The sequence below is a fragment of the Dryobates pubescens genome, chromosome 31 (assembly GCF_014839835.1).
Source record: "Dryobates pubescens isolate bDryPub1 chromosome 31, bDryPub1.pri, whole genome shotgun sequence".
NCBI classification, from domain to species: Eukaryota; Metazoa; Chordata; class Aves; order Piciformes; family Picidae; genus Dryobates; species Dryobates pubescens.
Window position 1 is genome coordinate 1,685,506 of NC_071642.1, and position 17,751 is coordinate 1,703,256.

Below are 17,751 nucleotides of genomic sequence, written 5' to 3' on the forward strand. Positions count from 1 at the left end.
GTTTGTGCCAGCCCCGCGCAAGAAGATGTCCTGAATCCTATCTGCAGGCAGACAGACTCTTGGGAGGCTTGGAAAACACCAAGCACCTTCTTGGCAGAGGCACAGGGAATAAGAGGGAGGTTAGGGGGGTAAAAAAAGGTAAGTAATAATTAATTGGCCTTTCCTCCTAGGAGAGAGGGGTCCTGGCCCTGCTCATTCCCAGCAGCCTGGGGGAAAAGGGTTTGCAGACGAATTGGGGGCAGGGGGGAAAGGGGGAAAATAAATTCTCAATATTTAGCTTGATGAAATAAGGGAGAAAGGGGAAAAAAAAAAAAAGAAGAAGAAATAAATCCTCAATATTTAGCTGGATGAAGGGAAAAAAAAATTTCCTTAATATTTAGCTTAAGGAAGTGAAAGAAAAAAAACCTCAGTGTTTAGCTTGATGAAGGAAGGAAGGGGGGGAAAAATCCTCAATATTTAGCTTGATGAAGGAAGGAAGGGAGAAAAAAATCCTCAATATTTAGCTTGATGAAGTAAAGGGAAAAAAAATCTGAATATTTAGCTTGATGAAGGAAGGGAGGAAAGAAAAAATCCTCAGTACTTAGCTTGATGAAGTAAGGGGGAAACCAAAATCCTCAACATTTAGCTTGATGAAGTAAGGGAGGGAAAAAATAATCCTCAATGCTTAGCTTGATGAAGTAAAGGAAAGAAAAAAAATCTGAGTATTTAGCTTGATGAGGTAAGGGAGGGAAAAAAAAAGTCCTCAACATTTAGCTTGATGAAGTAAGGGAGGAAAAAAATAATCCTCAATGTTTAGCTTGATGAAGTAAAGGAAAAAAAAATTCTGGATGAGTGAAGCAAGGGAGGAAAAAATTCCTCAGTACTTAGCTTGAGGAAGGAAGGCAAAAACCCCAAAAGGAAAGGAAGTGGCAGCAGGAGCTGGGGGCAAATGCTGTGGTGGGCACAAGCCTCTGCCCTGCCTGGCAGCTCCTCCTGGCTGCCCTCAATCCAGTTGTGATTTCTTCTTGTTCTGCACAAATCAGCTCCCAAAGGAGCCTGTGAGGCGGTGGCAGCAGCTTTAGGGAACGCCAGAAGCATCCCAAAACATCAGCAGGATGAGTGTGTGATGGAGCAAGAGGAAGCCACAGAATCACAGAGGTGTTGTGCTTGCAAAAGACCTGTAAGGTCATCCAGGCAAACCAGCCTCTAACTCTGCCAAGGCTGGGGCTGAACCACGGCCCTCAGCACCACAGCTCTGCCTCTTTGAAACCCCTCCAGGGATGGGGATTCAGCCACCCCCCTGGGCAGCCTGGGCCAGTGGTGGAGAACCCTTCCAGTGAAGAAGTTTCTTCTAATGTCCAACCTAAGCCATCCTTGGTGCAACTTGAGGCTGTTTGCTCTTGTCCTAGCACTTGTTTCTTGGGAGGAGACCAACCCCACCAGGCTCCAGCCTCCTCTCAGGCAGCTGTAGAGAGCAATGAGGTCTCCCTCAACCTCCTCTTCTCCAGGCTGAACAACCCCAGCTCCCTCAGCTGCTCCTCCCCAGCCCTGCTCTCCAGACCCTGGCCTGGGCTGCTGCCATCTGGCACCAGAGAATCATTTTGGTTGGAGAAGACCTCTAAGACCATTGAGTCCAACCATCAACCTAACACCACCACAGCCATTAAACCATGTTCCTGCTGCAGACCCTTGGTGGCATAGGAAGGGAGATGGCATAGGAAGAGAGGTTGCATAGGAAGGGAGATGGCATAGGAAGGGAGGCACTGAGTGTAGCTAGCAGGGCTGCAGAGCATCCCCCATGGGACCCCTCACCCCGTGCCACCTACCCTGGGGAGGACAGCCAGGCAGGATGCTGGCAGACAGCTTGGTGGTCCAACATGGGAAGCGTGGGAGGCTGCTCACGTCAGCTGGAGAGCAGGGAAGCCTCTGCCAGAGCCTCCCCAGGGCTAGCCCAGGGCTGCTTTTCCTGGCAGATGTTTGACACCACGCAGAGAGGACGCTGGTGGCTCCAGCATTTCCATCGCTCAGACCCAACACAGGCACCAAAAAAACAAAAAGAAGATAAGGCAACAATAATTCCAAGGCAAGCTCTCCTCTTAAAAGCAGTAAATAACCTTCAGCAGATGCTGGCTTGCTCCTAATCCAATTATCTATCAGCAGGCCTACGCAGTGCTGGGAGGAGAAACACCAACCCCATCCTGCTGGGGTAGGGCTCCAGCTTCTTCCAGAGCTTTTGGGTTCCCACCCTGCCCCTAATCCAGCAGAGTTCTCCAGAAAGATGATGCCCATGGGTGGCACAGCAACATAGGTGAGCGCCCTGCCCAAGGGCACACTCTGCAGCCTGAGGCATTGGTTCCCACCTGCATCATTCACCTTCTGCGTCATCCAAAGCACTTGGGAGGTGTAAATGTGCTCTGAAATACCAGCCCCTGGATCCCTCTTTGCCAAGGCTGCCATGGTGCTGGCTGAAGTTTTGTTCTTGGCTCTCTCTTCCCCGTGGCTGCTTCTTGCTGTGTGACCTAATCCAGGTGGTCCTGCCCTGGCAGGGGGCTCGGTCCCTTCCAGCCCCCAACGTTCTGTGATCCTTGAGAGCTTCTTGAGTTCTATGGGGTTAGGCTCTTGGGGGAAAGCCTCCTTCAGGCCAGCACCCTCATTTTACAGCCACCTTCCCTGTACCCAGAGCTTAGCATTCCATTGGGGATGTGACTCGTGGGATGACAAAGCCTTTGGTGCACCCCACAGGCAAAGCCAGCTGGTCCCCCTCTGCCCAAGGAGGAGAAACCTCTGGGGAGGTGGCTGAGCAGAATGAGCTTGGCTCTCCTGGCAGCTCGGGCAGGCACCCATGCCCCAGGGAGGTGGTTGAATCCCCACCCCTGGAGGTGTTTCAAAGCCGCAGAGCTGTGGTGCTGAGGGATGTGGCTTAGCTCCTGACTTGGTAGCGTTAGATAACGACTGGACTCGATGGCCTTAAAGGTCTTTTCCAACCAAAAGTGTTCTGTGTGGAGCTGCTGTGGGAGGCTGGGATGGGCTCGGGCAGGAGCTTCCCCCCAGCAGCTGGTGGCCGCTCTTGGGTGTCAGGTGGCGGCGGCTGGAGGGGAGGAGGATGCTGCTGATGGGAGGCGAGTGGCCGCTCGCCCTCCCGGCGGTGGAAGCGGGGCTGGAGAGGAGCCCCGGCCGGAGGGAAGTGTTGGCAACCAGGCGCTAATTCTCTTCTCATAAACAAAGCCGCGGAGATAAAAGCGGCGGCCGGGGCCGGGGCCGCCTCCGCCCTCCGGCACAGCCCCTCCGCACCCGGCCCTGCATCTGGAGCTCATTGCGGGCCGGCTGCTGGGAGGATGGGAAGCAGCTGAGCCTCTCTCCATGCTGCTGCCAGGTCTGAGCATGGTCCTGGGGAGGGAGAGTGCAAACGGGGCCCCGCTGGGGCTTTGGGGTTGGGTTCACATCAAGGGTGGCACCTGAGAAAGGCAGAGGGGGTTGGTGTTTGTGCTGAAGGGTGGGGGGCAAGAGGATGGTGCCAGGCTCCGCTCAGCGGTGCCCAAAGGGCAACAGGCACAAAGTGGAACCCAGGAGGTTCCATCTGAACAGGAGGAGAGAATTCTTTGGTGTGAGGCTGCTGGAGGCCTGGAGCAGGCTGCCCAGAGAGGTTGTGGAGTCTCCTTCCCTGCAGGGCTTCCAACTCCTCCTGGGCAAGCTGCTGTGGGTGCCCTGCTGGAGCAGGGGGTGGTGGACTGGGTGAGCTCCAGAGGTCCCTTTCAACCCCTACCACGCTGGCATCCTGTGAACCAGTAAGCAGAAAGGTGAGGTGGCCACCATGGGTTCAGCTTCAGGTTTCCTCCACCAACAGTGGCCAAAAGCTGGGCCAAAAAATGTGCTGCTTGTGAGACCTTCTGTGTGTGTCCCCTCAAGTCCATCCTATCCCTGGCACAAACCTGGGGTGGGCACCACGAGCAGGGTGTTGCCCTCAGGCTCTGCAAAGGGATGATGGTCTTGGGAGCAGGCACCTTGAGCTTCAGCTTTGGGAAGCTGCTCTTAGGCAGGTCAGCTCTGACCCATTTTGCAGCCAAAGGTCACTGCAGATGGATTTCTCAACAGAGAACTATTTTAGCAGGCTGAGAAGGGGGGGGTTTGGGGAAGGCAACCAAAGTCCTGTGATCACAACAGAAACATTTGCACTTTCCATTTGCAAGAGGCACAGTTTCCAGTTTGGGCTTGGAAGTGACTTCTGTTTAGAAACTCGAGGGCAGCAGAGTCCAATGCAGAAAAAACCCCAACCCAAAACAACCCCGAAACAACCCAAAAACCCACGAAGCAGCACAACAGCCCAGTTTGCTGTGGCCCCAAAGGAAGCATCTTGAGATAAAGGAAACCAATGGGCCCCAGCTGAGATCTCAGGAAGTGGGATGGACACCTCGGCTGATCCTCGGCTCTACCAAAGCCTTCCCAGAGCAGCTCCTGATGGATCCTGCTGTTTTGCAGCAAGGTTTTGGGTGCTCAGCCCGTGGTGCTCACCTGGAGTTACCCTCAGCTTGTCAGCCCTGTTGTAGAGCAATGTTTTCATGCAGGCTGCACAGAGCAGATGGCAGCTGGGAGCTGTCCCAGCTCCCCAGATTGCTCCCCTTCCACCGGGGCTTGCTCTGAGCTTTGCCTGACAAGCCCTTGCTGGGTGCTGGTTTTCATTAGCTGGGGGTGGGTGGTTCTCTGCCTCCTTGGCTCTTCCAGGGCTGTCCCATCCTTTGGGAAGCTTCAGGGAAACAATTGGAGTCAAGTGTGCTCAGGGAGCTCTGCAGTGGTCTCCTCTGCAGGAGCCCAGGGCTGTGCTCTTTGGAATCTGAGCCCCATGCTCCTTCGCCTGCACCTTGGCTGGTCTGGATTTCCTCTGAAGCCAGAGGTGTGTTCCTAGCAGGATCTTCATCACAAGTTCCTTAGCTCCATTGCCACCTCCTTGTCTCTGACATTTTCTCCTCCTAGACCCTCCCCTTGCTGTGCTCAGGGGGTCACTGCCCCAATCTGCTTTCTTCTGGCAACCAAAGCGTGCAGCTGGAGACCTGGAGTCGGCTGCTGGCTGCTGCCTCTGGGGTGCTGCTGCTGCTCAGCCGTTCCAAAGGATGCTTTGTGAGGGTGTGACCAGTGTCTGGTAAGACCAAACCTTCCTTTCCTCTCTTTTGGGTTATGCAGGGAGCTGAGAGTTGACTTTGCAGCCCCCCGAGACACCGAGGTCCTGCCCATGCAGTGGCGATGCCTGAGGCACCAGGCAGGAGCTGGTGGGAGATGCAAATGATGTGGTGGAGGAGATGGCACGTGGCTGCTGGAGGCAAGTCAAGTCCTGTCCACTCCTCAGACCAACTCTGCATCCACACATCAGCCCATGTCAGGTCCCACATTCAAACCTCAGCTTCATCAAACCCTAAGGGAGTGACCACGTTTCTGGCTCCTGCTCTCCTGCCAAATGATTTCACCCTTTGGCCATTTTTATTGCTTCTAGTTCTGGTGTCCCCAGCTGGAGAAGGACACAGAGCTGTTGGAGTGAGGCCAGAGGAGGCCAAAAAGATGAGCCAAGAGCTGGAGCAGCTCTGCTGTGAGCACAGGCTGAGGGAGCTGGGGCTGTGCAGCCTGGAGAAGAGGAGGCTCCAGGGGGATCTCAGAGCAGCCTGCCAGTAGCTGAAGGGATCCTGCAGGAAGGCTGCACCTCTTCATCAAGGTGTCTGGAGACAAGACAAGGGGGAAAGGTTTGAAGCTGAGGCAGAGCAGGGTTAGAGTGGAGCTGAGGAAGAAGTTCCTCAGTGTGAGGGTGGTGAGACTCTGGCACAGGCTGCCAGGGAGGCTGTGGCTGCCTCCTGCCTGGGGGTGTTCAAGGCCAGGCTGCATGAGGTCTTGAGCAGCTGAATCTAGTTGAGAGCTGTCCCTGCCCATGGCAGGGGGTTTGGAGCAGATGATCTCTGAGATCTCTTCCACCCTGAACCATTCTCTGATTTGTGATTTGTGGAGACCCCCAGCAGACAGCTGACAAATGATCCTTAATCCACCTGACCTGTTAAATCTCTGGGTAATCCCTCCCTGATGCTGCTCCCCTCCAGCAGACCTGCTTGGTGCCATCAATCAGCTGCTCTGGCTCCTGGCTGCCTCCTGGGCTGTGTCTGTGTCCAGGGACCCCCTCTCATTTATAAAACTTGGGGACCTCCCACAGCCTCCCATCCCCTGTGACCCCAGGAAGGGGGTCAGAGCACTGAGTAAACTGGTGGAGAGGGGAGGTCCTAATATTTATATGGAAAGCCATTAGCAGACAATATCTTATCTACCTCCTGGCTTGAAGTGAAGGCTTGGGGTGATGGCAGGGCCATGGGTGGTGTTGGGGCTGCCTCTGGAACGCCCCAACCTGCTGTGTTTTGCCACCTGTGCTCATGGCTGGGCTCTCAATGGAGTGGGATGAGAGCAGTGGGTGCAGAAGGGGAAACAAAGACCTTAGATCCTCATCTGCTCAGCTTTAAAGCCAAAATGAAAGCTCCCAAATCTACCTTGATGGCTCCTGGGCTGCTGTGGTTTTTAGCCAGCTGGTCCCTGTGTGGCTGACATCCTTCCAGGCCCAGCTGGAGGATGGAGTGATCCTCCCTGGGCTTAAAAAATAGCAACCTATGACAAAGCTTTGTCTTGTGACCTCCCCTGAGCCTTCTCCAGATGTTGAGCAGAGCTTTGAACACAGAGGTGGTCAAATCTGCTCTCTTTTTTTTGTTTTCCTCCAGTGGATGAAAACAAAAAGGAAGAAGTGAAGCTGGAGGTGAAGATACAGCAGTGGTGAGATTCCTGCAGGGCTTCCCCCAGGAGAGGAGGATTGGTGACTCCCTGGGAGGGACACAGGGGACCAGCAGGGATTTGGGTGCTGGGAGGGCAAAATATCAGCCAGCAGCACTGTCCCTGACTGCATTCCTTTAGGGAAGGTGGCAAAACCCAGAGCAGAAGCAGACTGAAGAGTGAGGCTGTGGAGTTCCAAGCTCACTGAGGCCTTCTTCCCAACATCTTCATCAGGAAGAGCTTTCTGCTCCCAGGCTGTGTGCAGCTGTGGACACACCTTGCAAGTCCATATCCTCATAGGAGTCCAGGTTGGGCTGGGAATGGGAAGAGAAGCCTGGACATGATGAAATGGTTGGCAGCAGTGAAGCTGTTGGCAGGGGGCAGCTGGCTGACCTCCAGGGGAGCATCCAGCACATAGAACCTGGGCACTTTGTAAATGCTGGGCAAAAGGTGGGGGCAAAGGTAGGGCTGAAGCAGCTGCTGGGACTCCCTGAGCCCTAACAAATCTCACAGTGATTATCCCTTCACTCAAAAGCCATCAGGGAGAGATCCAGGCACAGCCTGGAAAGGTCTTCAAGGGAGGGTTGAGCACTGACCTCACCACCTAGTCCTGCGAAGCTGAGGAAAGCAAAGAGCCAAGAGGCTGACTTGCTCCATCCTTCCTCTCTCCTCCAGCCCAGCAAGGGATGAAAGGGATGTTACTAAACCAGAAAGCTGCCTGTTGGCAGCCTTCAGATCAGAATGAGCCCTTCTGAAAACCAGGCCCTTCCTCACCCCACCCCCCAGAGATGTTTCAGTGTTCCTGTGTAGCTTTTTTTATGCTCTGAGCATCTGGGGCTGTCTGCTTGGGTTGGCTGTGGGAGAAGGATTTGAGAGGTCTTCCCAATTGCAGCTGCTGCAATTCTACCCTGATGCCACCACTGAATCCCAGCAGGGTGAGGGCTGGAAAGGACCTCTGGAGCTCATCCAGTTCAAGCCCCTTCCAAAGCAGGGCACCCACAGCAGCCTGCCCAGGAGCACAGTGCCCAGGGGGGGTTGGAAGCTCTGCAGAGAAGGAGACTCCACAACCTCTCTGGGCAGCCTGCTCCAGGCCTCCAGCAGCCTCACTCCAAAGAAGTTTCTCCTCCTGTTCAGATGGAACCTCCTGGGGTCCACTTTGTGCCCCCTGCCCCTTGTCCTGTCCCTGGGCACTACTGAGCAGAGTCTGGCCCCAGCCTCTTGCCCCCCACCCTTTATCCCTTCCTGAGCATTGCTCAGCTCCACTCTGGGGCTGCTCTTCCCCAGGCTCTCAGCCCCAGGGCTCTCAGCCTTTGCTCCTCCCAGAGCTGCTCCAGGCCCCTCAGCAGCTTTGCAGCCTCCCTTGTGCTCTCTCCAGCAGTTTCCTGTCTCTCCTGAGCTGGGGGAGCTCAGAACAGGAGCTGGGCAGCCCACTGCAGATGAGGCCACTCTAGAGCAGAGTAAAGGGGGAGGAGAAGCTCCCTGGCCCTGCTGGCCACACTTCACCACCCCTCACGGTTACTAAGTTCTAAGAAATGTAGGATCTTGGCTCTTGACCTGGGACAGACACTTGATGATTCCAAGGAAGAGGCAGGATGGGGACAGCTGGGGGTGGAGGGAGGAGCAGCACTCCATGTGCTGGGCTGCTGTTGAGTCTGGGGTGGAGGAGGAAACTGTCACCAGGAATAGAGACTTCTGCTCAACTCCCAGCTGCCCTGGGGCATGCTGGAGACACAGAACAGCTCTGATCCCCAAAGCTGATGGGGGAGGGGGGGCAGGAAACAATAACTGTGCTTGGTGACCTCTTTGAAGGCTTCTGCTGCTCACCTCCTAGCATCCCTCAGTGAGCCACCTCTGCCCCACTGGCAGGGGGAGGGAATTCAGCCCTCCCCAGGGTGAGAGCTCAGCACCTGAACCTCCTTGTTGGGTAAGTGAGGGCAGCAACCAGGAAGCTTCTCCCAAACACAGCATTATTTGTGTTCAGATGTGGGCATTACTGCACCTATTAATCACACATCAGCAAACCTTTGTGTCAGCTGCATCTGATTACCTGAACAGCCTCTTTGTTCTGTCCCTCCTGCAGCCTCACATCACCCTCTGGACTAAGCCACTCACAACAGCTCTCAAGGCACAGCTTTGGGATTCCTGTCTGTGGCTTCCCCACTCCTGCTCCTTTGTTTCACTTGCAGTCATTGCCCCTCCTGAGGTTAGCTTCCTCGTGGTCCTGGTTTCCAGGGCTTCCAAAGCCTTGACTTGTGCACCTGCCTGAAGCCTCCCATCTGGTGCTGCAGGTTCCTTCAACTCAGGGCTTCCCATGGTGGTGGGAAACTAATTTTTCTTTCTCCTCCACAGCCTTGAGTAAAATTTGATGTGGGAACGCAGAGCCTCCTCTTAGGCTGCTGGCTGCAGAGCTCATGGACCCTCAGCAAGAGAGCTGCCTGAGGTCTGAACTTCAGGACTGCTCCTACACTTGTAGAATGACCCACAGAAGTATTTTGGTTGCAAAAGACCCTGAAGATCATCAACTCCAACCTTTAACCCAGCACTGACAAGTCACCACCAAATGATGTTCCTCAGCACCACGTCTCTGTGGCTTTAAAGCCCCTCCAGGCATGGGGACTCCACCACTGCTGACTCCAGGGCTTCACAACCCTTTTGGGGAAGGAATTGTTCCTCATGCCCAACCTCAGCCTCCTCCAGTGCAGCTTGAGGCCATTTCCTCTTATCCCAATGCTTGATCTTTGGGAGAAGAGACCACCTCCCACTTGGCTCCAACCTCCTTTCAGGGATCTGTAGAGAGCCAGAAGGGTCTCCCCTCAGCCTCCTTTTCTCCAGGCTTGGAGTCTGTTCTCTTGAGGCTGCCCCAGCATGGCTAAGCCACCTTCATGCTAGAGAAATCCTCTTGCCACATGCAGACTACCTGCAGGGAATGTCTCCTTGCCTTGGGTACCTCCCAAACTGCACCTGGGTCACATTTGGCAGAGCTTCATCTGGACCATGCCAGAGCTGGGCCGTGGACTGCTCCAAATTGCAGCCTCCAGGTGCCCTCCTATTGTGGAATTACAGGTGGAGGTGTAGCCTGTGCCATGGAGGAAGGGCAAGGAGCTGCAGTTTCTCACATGTGGAATTCCTTGGCAGAACACTTGAGTGCTTGGTACCTAATGAGTTGCAGGTGAGGAGCTGTCAGACCTCAGGCTGCCTGCCTGGCTCATCTGGGCTGAGGAAACCAGGAGCTGTGGTCCCCATCCCTCATGACAAGGTATATTTTTACCTCTCACCTGTGCTGGAGTGCTCCCAGGTCTGCAGGAGGCCCCTGGACACACTTCAGGTGACCTCCAGCTCTATCCTGGGGAACACAAAGCAGCTACTAGAAAGCCTGTTGAATCCTCCACCCTGTGTTGCCTGTTTGCTACCTCCTCAATCCCTGGAGGAAAACCTCTGTCTGTGCACTCAATTCCAGCCCCAGCAAACCTGTCCTTAGAGCCGAATCTACTGAAGCCTGCTAATGACTCTTAATGGCTTCTGGAGATCCCAGCCAAGTGCAGCCAAGCTTGGTGCAAGAGCAATTCAGGTCCTAGCAAACAAACCACCTCTGCATGTCCACAGACTGTGGGGTGCAAGGAGCATTCACCTGGCCTGGGGACACTCCAGGGCATGGTCTGTGGTGCTGGCCACAGCAGAGGGCCCCCAGGCAGGCTTGCTCAAGCCTTTCACAGGATGTTAGGGGTTGGAAGTGACCTCTGGAGATCCTCCAGTCCAACCCCCCGCTGCCAGAGCAGGAGCAGAGAATCCAGCACAGGGCACACAGGAACACATCCAGATGGGAACTGAAAGTCTCCAGAGCAGGAGGCTCCACAACCTCCCTGGGCAGCCTGCTCCAGGGCTCTGTGAGCCTCACAGTGCAGAAGTTCCTCCTCATGCTGAGGTGGAGCCTCCTGTGCTGGAGTTTCTATCCACTGCCCCTTGTCCTACCACAGGGTGTGACTGAGCAGAGCCTGTCCCTGTCGCCTCCCTCTCAGTCTTCCCCAGCCTGAGCACCCCCAGGGCTCTCAGCCTCTCCTCGCAGGGCAGTGCCCCAGTCCCTTCAGCATCCTCGTGGCCCTCTGTTGGGCTCTCTCCTGCAGACCCCTGTCCCTTTGGAACCGGGGAGCCCCAGCCCGGACTCGGCATTGCAGGTGAGGGCGGCTGGGAAGCTGCTGGTGATGGCTGAAGGCACCAGCCCCAGGATGTGCTTTGCCTGGAGAGGGGACAAGAAGGTGTGGCCTAGCGTGGGGATGGACACAGCTGTGCCACAAGCCCTGTGGGGCTGACAGGGTCGCTTGCAGACCCGGTGCCTGTCCTCTCCCTGCAGTGCTGTCCTCCAGCAGCACAAGGTGCAGGAGCCAGCAGCCGAGAGGCAGACCCCGCGGGCTGGGGCCGGTGGAGGAAGCAGCCCAGGGCATGCGCAGGGTGTTTGCAGCTCTAACCACAAGCGGTGTCAGGGCTGCTTGATCTGACCCTCCCTTTATTTGTCAAAGAGGAATCTACCCCGGGCTTTGCTGCAGCTTTCCTCACTGGGTGACAGGTTTCTGGTGGCAGGAGCTGGCATGCGCAGCGCAGGGCTCGGAGGAACACCTGGAACTCGCTGCCACCTCTCCCTGGCACCACACTCCTCTTCCTCCTCCTCCTTTCCTGGTTATCCTCCACTTCAGTCTTCACCTTCACCAAACAGCTTCTCACCAGGGCCCAGGCTGGAGGTGAGTTGCCACAGTCCTGGGTTTTTTTTTGTGGTTCTTTTCTTTTTCCAATAGCTGTTGGGAGAGGAACTTGACTTGGGCTGTGAGGAAGAGGAGGGATGGGGAGCTGAGGATTCTCTCTTTCAGCTCTGCTTGCCCCGGGGGTTTGCTTCCCTCTCTGTTTTCACTCCATGCCTGTCAGTAGTGGAGGTACCTCTGGCAGGCAGGGTCAGAAGGTGGCAGGGGCTGTACCCACCATCTGCTGCTGCAAATCCTCTTCTTGTAGGGCACCCTGCTTCTGGCAGGGGGGTTGGACTGGATGATCTCTGGAGGTCCCTTCCATCCCCTAACACTCTGGGATTCTGGGATCCTCCAGCTACCTGTAGGATCTTGGGGAAGTGCAGGCTGGTGCTCTCGGAATTTCCTTCTCTTTAGGGCAAATAAGAGGCAGAGAACAAGGATTGAACCAAGGCTGCCCTGTCAGGCAGCCCTGAGTGCTGTGGAAGCAGCAAGACCTGGGCTTTGGGGCACAGACATCACCCCCAGGCTCTCAGAGGCCACAGCAAGTGGGTCACACAGAATCCCAGAGCGGTAGAGGTTGGAAGGGACCTTTAGAGATCACTGAGTCCAACCCCCCCCTGCCAGAGCTGGGCCACCTGGAGCAGGTCACACAGGAATGCAGCCAGGTGGGGTTTGAAGGTCTTCAGAGAGGGAGACTCCACAGCCTCTCTGGGCTGCCTTCCCCAGGGCTCCAGCAGCCGCACATGGGGCAGTGAAAGAAAAGGGAAGTAGCAAACCTCAGAGGCCATGGCTATTGTCTGGTCCTGAGGAGTTAGCCCTCAAGGGGGGGGGGGGTGGGGGTGGTACTATGGCAGAGTGCTCAAAGTCCAGGAGGTGGTGGTGGCCATCCAGGAACTGGCTGCCCTGAGCAGGATGCAGGAAATGGAAGGCAAATGAGGCTGTCATTGATCAGGAGAGATCAGCTGGCTGGGAGTGGGCACTGGGGTCAGGAAAGATGGCACCAGCCTGCACAGCAGCCCTGCTGAAGGGAAGCTCTCAGACATCTCCAGCCCTGTCTGTCACCTTGGTGTGACCCTGACCTCAAAACCCAGTTTGTGACTCATGGGGCTGTGAGTCCTTCTGGTTTGTCTTGCCTTTTTTGGGGATCCCCTGGGCGCCTTCTCCTCTCTGTGCCCACCCCTGTGTTCTTCTGACACTGACATGCAGTTCTGATTCTCCACAGCCATGCTGCAGCCCCGTGCAGCACCTCAGGCTTGCCCAGGGCTCCTGCCCTGCCGGGCTGGCCTTGGGTGCTGGGGGTCATCTCTGCACATGACAGGATTTGTGCTGGGGGACCCTTTGGGGGCTTTCTTGAAGAGGCATTTGGGCATATTTTGACTTCTCTGTACCCCTGGTGGTGCCCACTCCAGACGTGGTAAGGTGGAGGACTGCAGCCTGGCCATTGTATACCTGTGTTTTTGTGAGGAGGAGATGTGGAGTGATGGTGCCCAGCCAGCCATGGAGCTGGGTGATGTCCCAAAGCTTGGGGCAGCTCCTGGCCACAGAGCAGTGGTGCCCATCCTAACATGGCTGCCAGAACAAAATGGCAGCCCCATGCAGGTAGTCAGAAGGCCTCCTCCTGCCTGTGGGAGGTCATCCCCAGAGCCCTGTGAGTACCTGCCTGCCACACTCTGTACCACAGCCACCTTCCTGTGGGCTTCCAAGCTGGAGCAGAGGAGGTCCCAAGTAAACAGAAGGCAAAACAACTTTTTCACTGTGAGGGTGACAGAGCCCTGGAGCAGGCTGCCCAGGGAGGTTGTGGAGCCTCCTTCACTGCAGGCTTTCCAGACCCACCTGGGTGGGTTCCTGTGGGATGTGCTCTAGCAGGGGTAAGGGTTGGTCTGGCTGATCTTTGGGGGTCCCTCCCGACCCCTACCTCTCTGTGACTCTCTGCACCTTGTCCCCTCTGTGCTGGTTGCAGATCCATCCATGGAGCCTGTGGAAGGGAAGAAGTTCTCCAAGAAGCTCATCGCCCTGCCCCTCGGCCTCATCCTCGGCTTCTGTCTCTTTCTTTACCTTCATCAGCTCAAGACTCCCTGGCTGGAGAAGCACACCCCCAGACCCCCCCCGCCACCGGCCCCCGCCAAGAAGAGCAGCCCCCCGCCGCCGCTGCCAGCACGGGAGGACCCCAGGCTGACCATCCTGCTGTGGCAGTGGCCCTTCGGGCAGCACTTTGACTTCCTGAACTGCTCTGAGCACTACAGCACCCCTGACTGCCACTTCACTGTGAACCGCAGCTGGTCCCAGAAGGCCCACGCCGTGGTGATCCACCACAGGGACGTGTGCTGGGACCCCCAGAAGCTGACCCAGATCCCCAGGCTCCAGTCCCAGCGCTGGATCTGGTTCAACCTGGAGTCCCCCAGCCACTCCCCAAACTTACGTGCCATGAACAACCTCTTCAACCTGACCATGTCCTACAGGAAGGACTCGGACATCTTCACTCCTTATGGGGAGCTGCAGCTCCTGGGCGAGCCCCAGCCCTTCAGCATCCCCACCAAGACCAAGCTGGTGGCCTGGGTGGTCAGCAACTGGGTCGAGAGCTCCCGCCGAGTAAGGTACTACAGGGAGCTGAAGGATCACATCAAAGTGGACATCTACGGGAGCCATCACCTGCCCCTGCCTCATGACCAGCTCCTCACCACCCTGGCCCAGTACAAGTTCTACCTGGCCTTCGAGAACTCCCAGCACGAGGACTACATCACGGAGAAGCTCTGGCGGAATGCCCTGTCCTCCGGCACCGTCCCCGTGGTGCTGGGACCCTCCCGAGAGAACTACGAACGCTTCCTGCCCCCCGACTCCTTCATCCACATCAATGACTTTGCCACTGCCAAGGAGCTGGCACACTACCTGCAGGAGCTGAGCGAGGACGCCGAGAGGTACCAGAGCTACTTCCAGTGGCGCAGGTGGCTGAAGCCCAACGCTGCGTTCAACTGGGCTATCGACCTGTGCAGAGCCTGCCGCTTCCTGCACACGACACAGAGCAGGTACCAGGTGGTGCCTGATCTGTCCCAGTGGTTTGTGTAGCTGCTGTTTGCTCAGCCCTCTGATGCAACCTTTTCTTTCTTTCTTTGTCTTTGCTGGCCTCACAAGAAGGTGGAACTCAATAGCAAAGGGAGGAACAAGAGGAGCCTCCCAGCCAGCAAGGACAAGGAAGCAGTTTGGTGCTTTTGTGTCTTTGTCTTGCTGGGGAACCAGCAGTGCCAGCCTGGTTTTGCTGTTGACTGATTCAGTTACCTGGGTTTGTTGACTGCAGCTTGGACTTCAGAGCTCACCCTCAACGTCTGCAAAGGATTCAAGGTCATCTCCACAGATGGAGAGCTGAAGCAAGCCCTCAAGAGGACAACGAGTAACAGAAATAGCTGCCATAAATCCCTGCCCTGGGGACTTTACCCCAAAGGTACAAAGGTTGACCGTGCCCACGAGGCTGCCAGCTGGTGCAGGAAGAAGTGGCCGTGCCCCACAGCCCTGGGCCTGCCTTTGTTTTACCGCAGGCTCTCCTTGACTGTCCCTGGGGTGCTGCCTTGGGATGCTAAATGGTCCTAAAAGCAACTCAATTTCTTTCCCAAGGATGGGCTGGGGACAGTGTGGGTTTGAGGAGGGGGCTGACGGCAGAGGACCTGCAGGTGAGTTGTGGGGTGCCAAGGATGCCCCGAAAGGACTGGAAGTTGCGGTGCTTGCAGCATCTGGTGGCAAGGAGAGGGTCAGGACCAGCACACGATGAGTTCCCTCCTCCTCTGTGCCTCCACCTTGCAGCTTCTGCCATCAGCTGATGGCTCCAGGCCGAGTGTTTAAAACCCAGTGAAAAATCGGCCTGCCCTGAGCCTCCTGCTGCCATTCCTGCCCCAGCCCTGGAAACTGTTTTCCATTTCAAGTTGCTTGGGGCCAGCAGACAGAGCTGTGCCCTTCCCAACTCCCTGCCAATATCTCTGGCATTTCCATTCGTATCCCTGAGTGCTGCTGGTCTCTGAGCTGAGCTTCCCAAAGGTCTGTCCTGACCTCAAGGCATTTCCATGAGGAGCATCAGCTCGGGGTCCAGCAGTGCTCACAGAGGTGCAGTTGTTTTCCACAGCAGCAGCAGTAGTCAGCAAACTTTTCCAGAGGTTTCTCTCTGCAGCTCCTCCTTGCAGCCACTCTGGGATGGTGTTTGCTGGGATCCCACTGGGCACCGAATAAACTTCTTAATAAACAGGCAGTGCAGTTCCGGCCTGGGGCTCTTTCCTTCGAGGGATCACTCGGGGCAGGTCGTGCAGGAGCACAGCCAGATGGGTCTTGAAAGCCTCCAGAGAAGGAGGCTCCACAGCCTCTCTGGGCAGCCTGCTCCAGGGCTCAGCACCCTCACACCAAAGGAGTTTCTTATGTTGAGGTGGAGGTTCCTGGGGTCCACTTTGTACCCATTGCCCTTTGTCCTGTCACTGGACACCACCAGACAGAGCATGGGAGCTTCATCTTGACACCCACCCCTCAGACACTTAACAGACATCCGTCACATCCTCTCTCTCTCTCTCATCTCTCTCATTTTTTTCATTTCTCTTTGTTTTCTTTCTCATTTTTCTTTCTTGTTTTTTTTTTCTTCCCCCCCTTTTTTCCCTCATTTTTTTTCTCTCATTCTTCCCCCCCATCCTCCTCCTTTTCCCCCCCCCATCCTCCTCCTTTTCCCTCCCCCCCCCATCCTCCTCCTTTTCCCTCCCCCCCCATCCTCCTCCTTTTCCCTCCCCCCCCATCCTCCTCCTTTTCCCTTCCCTCCCATCCTCCTCCTTTTCCCTCCCCCCCCATCCTCCTCCTTTTCCCTCCCCCCCCCCATCCTCCTCCTTTTCCCTCCTCCCTCTCTTTTTTTCTCCTCTCTCTTTCCTTATTTCTTCCTCGTTCTTTGGCTGGGGGCAAGGGGCAGGCTGGCAGCAGGCTCAGAGCTCTCCTGAGTGCCTGCAGCACACACACACACTTGCAGGCACGCTTGCACACACACACACACACACAGAGCCAAGATTTATGAGCCTCCAAAGATGCTTCATAAAATATTTACAGAGTGGAGCTTCGAGCCTGAATGTTTGACTCGGCCACGAGCCGGCCACGGCTGTCAGGCCCCTGGGTGGCATCGGGGTGGGGAGGGGGAAGGAACATAAACAGACCTTTTTTTCCATTCCCCCAAACCCACTATAAACCTTTGTGTGGTTCAAAAGCAGTTGAGCTGCTTCTGCTTTGTTTTGTTCTTGCCTTCCCCCCCCAATCTCCTCAGTTGGTCCTCGCTGGTTGGTGCCAAGCCTGGCAGTGCAGCTTGTTGGCTTCGCTCCTAATGGGAGACAAAAGCAGGAGCCTGTGCCCCCCCCCCCCCCCCCATGGGCACCAGAGAGCTGCAGCTTATTTTAAGGGGAGACCTGAAAGGAGGTTGGAGTGAGGTGGGGTTCCTCTCTTCTCCCTCGTATCAGGTGATAGGGAAGAAATGGCCTCAAGTTGCAGCAGGGGAGGGGTAGAGCTGGAGATGAGGAACAATTTCTTTGCTGCAGGGGTGGTCAGGGATTGGCACAGCCTGCCCAGGGAGGTGGTGGAGCTTGCAAGAAACCCAGAGATGAACGTTGGAGCTTCTCTTCCCTGCCCCTGGTTATTCAGCAGGAGCAGGGCAGAGCCACCAGCCCTGGAGGTGGTCGGGAAACCTGGGGCCATGGTTTACAGATTCACCAATTGCATAAGGTAGGAAGGGACCCTCAAGGGTCATCTTGTCCAGATGGGCATGGGTGGTGTTGGGTTGGCAGTTGGACCTTGGAGGCTTTTTCCAGCCTTAATGATTTTATGATTTTGCACTGAAAAAAAACCCAAACCCCAACCAACCAACCCACCCCAGAGCAGCTTTTCCTGGCCAGACCAGAGCGGTGCCTTTAAAGGAGAAGGATGGTTGGACTTCACTGTTCCAGGGACATTGGTGCTGTGCACCCTGGTGGGTGTTAAATGCAGGCAGTGTTCCTCAGGCTGGGGTAATCTGGGTCATCTGTGGGTGATGTGTGCTAACTGGGAGGGCTGGTGTGTGCTGACTGCAGATAAGGCACGAAATGAGGCTTATAAGACTCCTCTTAAATGGGGTTGACCTGCTGGGAAGCAGCTCTGCCGAGAAGCAGCTCTGCCAGGAAGCTGCACTGCTGAGAAGGAACCACAAGGGAGAACTGAGAGGGCCCTGAGCTACCAACTTGTCCTCATGGCCAAGAAAGTGGTGCACGAAGAAGAG

The 17,751-nt window shown here is 55.9% G+C and overlaps 1 protein-coding gene across 1 annotated transcript in view; it reads left to right on the top strand.

The window, feature by feature from the left end:
- The window catches only part of LOC104303242 (4-galactosyl-N-acetylglucosaminide 3-alpha-L-fucosyltransferase FUT6-like), a 28,415-nt gene extending 13,854 nt beyond the window's left edge, over positions 1-14,561 (top strand). Inside the window, exons 2-3 of the mRNA XM_054175434.1 lie at positions 10,887-10,937; positions 13,459-14,561. Coding sequence (XP_054031409.1) covers positions 10,887-10,937; positions 13,459-14,561 — 1,154 coding nt within the window. The remainder of the gene's footprint in view (positions 1-10,886; positions 10,938-13,458) is intronic.
- The last annotated feature ends 3,190 nt before the right edge of the window (positions 14,562-17,751 follow it).